This window comes from Peromyscus leucopus, chromosome X, assembly GCF_004664715.2.
Source record: "Peromyscus leucopus breed LL Stock chromosome X, UCI_PerLeu_2.1, whole genome shotgun sequence".
NCBI classification, from domain to species: domain Eukaryota; kingdom Metazoa; phylum Chordata; class Mammalia; order Rodentia; family Cricetidae; genus Peromyscus; species Peromyscus leucopus.
This window is the reverse complement of record NC_051083.1, coordinates 76,180,139-76,185,078: the sequence shown is the minus strand read 5'-3', so window position 1 is coordinate 76,185,078 and position 4,940 is coordinate 76,180,139. Positions and strand designations below refer to the sequence as shown.

At 38.6% G+C, this 4,940-nt stretch overlaps 1 protein-coding gene across 1 annotated transcript; it reads right to left on the bottom strand.

The window, feature by feature from the left end:
* Positions 1-3,473: 3,473 nt before the first annotated feature.
* On the bottom strand, positions 3,474-4,509 carry Tgif2lx (TGFB induced factor homeobox 2 like X-linked). The gene has a single exon (XM_028862362.2). It carries the CDS (start codon positions 4,409-4,411, stop codon positions 3,755-3,757), a length of 657 nt encoding a protein of 218 aa, XP_028718195.1. The 5' UTR covers positions 4,412-4,509; the 3' UTR covers positions 3,474-3,754.
* Positions 4,510-4,940: the final 431 nt, after the last annotated feature.

Here is a 4,940-nt window from a genome sequence, read left to right as displayed (position 1 = left end):
TAGAGGAGCAGAGGTTTCAAGCTAGAACAGGAAAAGATTGGGAGAGCAAGGAAAGAGATGCCTTGATAAATGAAGACACCATTGGAATATGGAGAAGCAGAATGTTAGGGAGGTTCCCAGGAATCCACAAGGATGATTCCACCATAGACTAATGGTAATGGTCTAGTGTGTGCCTGAGCTGGCCTACTCTGATGTACAGATGGCTGAATACACTAACTGTTCTCATAGAACCCTCATCAAGTGACTGATGGAAGCAGATGCAGAAATCCACAACTGGGTCATTGGCCAAACCCCAGGAGTACTATCTATGAGAGAGAAGGGATTCCATGAGCAAGGGATATTGAGACCATGACTAGAAAATGTACAGAGACAACTAGCCAAACTAGTGGAAATGCATGAACTGTGGACCAGTAGCTGAGGAGCCCCCATGGTACTGGACTAGGCCTTCTGGATAAGTGGGACAGTTGTTGAGCATGAACTGTGTAAGGGAGCCCTAGGCAGTGAAACTGGGACCTGTCCTTAGTGCATGAGCTGGCTTTTTGGAGCCTAGTGCTTATGATGAGACACTTTGCACAGCATTGGTGTAGGGAGGAGGGGCTTGAACCTACCTCAACTCAATATACCAGGCTCTGTTGACTCCCCATGGGAGACCTTGCCTTGGAGGAGGTGGGAATGGGGGGTGGGTTGGGGGAATGCTGGGGGGTAGGAGAATGGAGGACAGGGGAATCTGTGGTTTGTATGTAATATAAAAAATCAACAGAAATTCTATATGCAATGACAAACACACTAAAAAAGAAATCTTGAAAATATTACCATTCACAACACAGGAGAATGGAGAGGAGAGAGAGAGAGAGAGAGAGAGAGAGAGAGAGAGAGAGAGAGAGAGAGATTTAACAAAGGAAGCAAAACATCTATACAATGAAAACTGTAAAATATTGAAGAAGTTGAGAAAGAAATTAGACCATCCAAAAACCTACATTCATGGATTATTAGGATTAATTTTGTTATAGTGATCATTCCACCAAAAGTAATTGACAAATTCATTGCAACTTTAATCAAAACTCCAACTTAATTCTTAACAAACTAAAATATGAAAAATAAATTAAATCTATATGCAAGTACAAAAGATCCAAGATACCCATAATAATCCTAAACTCTACTGAAAAAATCATATCTAATTTCAATTTAAATTTCAGGACCAATAGTAATGAAAACAACATTATATAAGCTCAAATATAAATACAGAGCAACTGAATGGAATATCGGACCCATATCTAAGACCATGAACCTACAGCCACCTTATTTTTGACAAAAATATTGTTTGAGTTAAAACAAACAAACAAACAGGAAATCCAGACTTTTCAACAAATGATGTTAGAGGGGAGTTGGAAGCAACCTTCCTACTGGCTAGCTTTCACGTTTCCAGAACGTGCTATTCATGTTACTGATAATAAGTATCCAATAATCCAACTCACTTGGAAATCTTGAAACCTATAACAATGTGCTTCTGTGCTAGTTGTGTCTTGTAGTGCAATACTGGAATGACTGATATACTCTTAACTTAGCTTTTTGTTTTTCCTTGTGATTGTGGTCACATCAAGAAGAGGAAAATCAAGCCTAGTTATATAAAACAAGTCAAGATTATGTGACTGGGGTGGTCATAGCTTCTAGGAAGTAACTAAAATTGTTTTGCTAAATGCTCATATTGACAAACTGCCTAATAAATAATCATTTTTAGATTCATAAATTATCAGTGTTGTGCCCATATTCATCAGGGAAGCTTCTCACTGCAACTGATAGGCATTAATATAGAAAGCTAAAAATATTTAAAATGTGGAGAGAAATAAGTGAAGATGGAATGTATGTAGGAGAATAAATTAAGAAGAAATGTATGGTCCTTAATGGGATAGCTATATTATCCATACAAGGTTCAATAAACACTGAGGTAGAGTGGAAAGAATATAAGAAAAGAAGGATGGGGAAATATACATCAAAAGAACTCCTTCTGGACTTGATATAGCTCTTGCATTGACAAACTCACTGAAGTTGTGGTTTCTACACAAGATCAACTTATCAATATTTCATCATGGATGGGGTAGGGCCCACCTATACCTAAGGGACTATTGGCAGTTAATAGTTGTTGAGGGTGGAGTCTTGTTAGTGATAAATTTCCCTTGCTCCAGTAAAAACCCTCCCACCCACACTTGTATAAGAAATGGTAATTAAACTCACAACATCAATTTAAAAAAAGGGGGGGGCATGCAGGTAGAGGGGGACTTGTTGGGAAGAAGGGTTAGAGCAGGAAAGGGGGGGAAATGACGAGAAAACAGGGGTGAAAATGAATAAATTCCATTATAAGTGCATAGAAACAATAATGAAAAACAACTTAAAAGGAAATATGAATTGCTTTACTCTATTTCAGGAAAGGCAGTTCGAGACTGATGATCTATCTCTTCCTTCTTACCAACACAGAAATTGACATTTTTCAGACTAAGACTTTCTAAACATGCTTTAAGAAGATGAAACATATTATATTGAAATTCTCAATAAAGAGATAGGCATTAAAACAACAATCAACCACCTAAGAAATAGACAAAAACCCACATGCCTAGTAGTTGTATCTGTTTGTTGCTTATGCAGGAGCTGAAAAGGAGGCCATATTGACAAGGTTTTAGCTTCATAAAATCAAAAAACCTAAATAACAGATTTATGGATTAGTATGTTTCAGTTTCTATTGAAAATCTGTCTCAACTTAATACAGCATGAGAAGCTGCATTCATAGCCCCACAGGAATATTTTCATGTAGTAGCTGTCTGAAGCATTTACCTTCCCACAAACCCCATCAAGTCAAACATTGCAAACTGAAAAATAAATATGTTTAAGTAAAACAAACACAATATAGATTACCTGAGTTTAGTTTCTGCTTTACTAAAATATTCTAGATGGATTCCTTCCCCCCTCCCCCATAAATTATCTACAGCTGGTTTCTAGGGAATTTGTTGTTATAGTTTTCCTGTGATGCAGATAATTAAAACTAACAAAACACATTCTCCAAACCCAATGAACAAACTAAAACTTGGCAACAGTAAACCACCAATTGAAGTTCTCCATGAAATTACCATGCCAAATGTTCACTATGATTTGTCTAAAGAGATTACCCTTATCCTCCCAAAATTATGAATTTACTTTACTTTGGCTTTCATACTTTTATTCCTGCAGATATAAACCTCTACTCAAAATAAACTGTACAAAGTGAACCAGAGACTTGAAATCTTAAAAAGAAAACAAAACAACAACAAAAAACATTAAAATCTGGACAGCAGTCTCATAAACATTTGTTTTGGAGTTTTACCTTTATATTATCTGTGTGAGTAATTAAAGATATCTACCAATACAGAGGGAAAGAAGGATGCCATGGTATCTAGGGTTTAACTGGATTGGAGAAATTGAGATTAGCCATGAACACCCTTTTCTGAAGCTCACATAATGTTTAATATCCGATATATAACACTTAAGCCCAGGGAGGAGAATTTAGAAATTCGTTAAAGTTGATAATTGTGGCTATTGAGTTTCATCAGAAAACACTGACATATGCAGAAAATTGAGATGTGATAATGGAAAAAGTTTCTCAAGATGGGGGTGGGGGCGTAGGACAAAAGATGGCATTGTAAGTTAAATCAGGTTGAGCATATATTAATCCACCAAAGTGCAAAGGACTGACTATGTGAACTGTTGAGAGGGGTGGGGATGGAGATTACTGATTGAGATTTTGCTTCTTCTGCTCCTCCAGTTCTGCTGCCTTCTGTACAGCAGCATCAACCAGCATGTAGAAGCTGCTAAAATCGGGGTTTTCCTCTGGCAACACAGATGCTGGAGAAGACAAAGGCTGACTGGTGGAAAACTTGCCTTCTTTCTCTGAAGGGGCTTCAGTGACGACTTGGCTTGAAGACTCAGGATCTAGCTTTTGAGATACTTGCCATATTGGCAGGAACAGATCCCCCATCTCTGCTTGTACATTAGGCTGTGCCTTAACCTCTTCAGATAGACTGATGTGCTGCTTCTGGGCTGCAACCTGGCCTTCATAGGTAAATTTGTTTGAATTTTCTTGAAGGATTCCTGGGAGAAGGCGTCTACGGGCATTTGTAAACCAGTTGGAGATCTGAAGGTAAGATAAGTTGGTCTTTTTGGACAGCATTTGCTTCTCTTCTTCAGTAGGGTAGGCATTAAACCGGTGCTTATAGAGCCAGTCACGGAGGATCTTCACAGACACAGACGGCAGCAGGTATCCTTTCTGAGGTTTCTGGCTGTCAGTAAACTTGCTCTTACAGCTCCTGGCAAGTCTTTTCCTGATCAAGGCACTTTTTTCATTAGGGTCTTGGGTCTCCTCTAGACTACCTTCAACACCCTCCATATTCTTGAACACTGCATTCAGTGCCTTGGAAACCAAGGATGACCGAAATAAGACTAAGGGAGCTTTGGGAGAGCAAGGAAAAGCCTTCACGGATTTCTGAACAGAATTCTCCTCAGTTGGCAAGCTGAGCAAACTGGCTCTGTGATGTCACAAACTCTCTATGCCACACCTGAACTATCCTCTCATCCACCCACCCTCTAAGCTTTTATTTTTTTTTAAGATTTATTTATTTATTATGTATACAGAAGAGGGCGCCAGATCTCACAGATGGTTGTGAGCCACTATGTGGTTGCTGCGAGTTGAACTCAGGACCTCTGGAAGAGCAGTCGGTGCTCTTAACCTCTGAGCCATCTCTCCAGCCCCCCTCTAAGCTTTTTGGATCTACATGGCCTTACTATTTTTCTTTACTGTTTTTTTACCATAGCTTCTAATGTACTTGTTCTTACCCCATTTTTTATAACTCTTGAGTTCTTGTAACAGCTGTCACCAAAGTCCATTAATTGAAGAATAATATTACCATTAATTTGAA

Coding starts and splice junctions, on each gene's coding strand:
- Tgif2lx (XM_028862362.2), bottom strand. CDS start 4,411: ATGGAGGGTGTTGAAGGTAGTCTAGAGGAGACCCAAGACCCTAATGAA.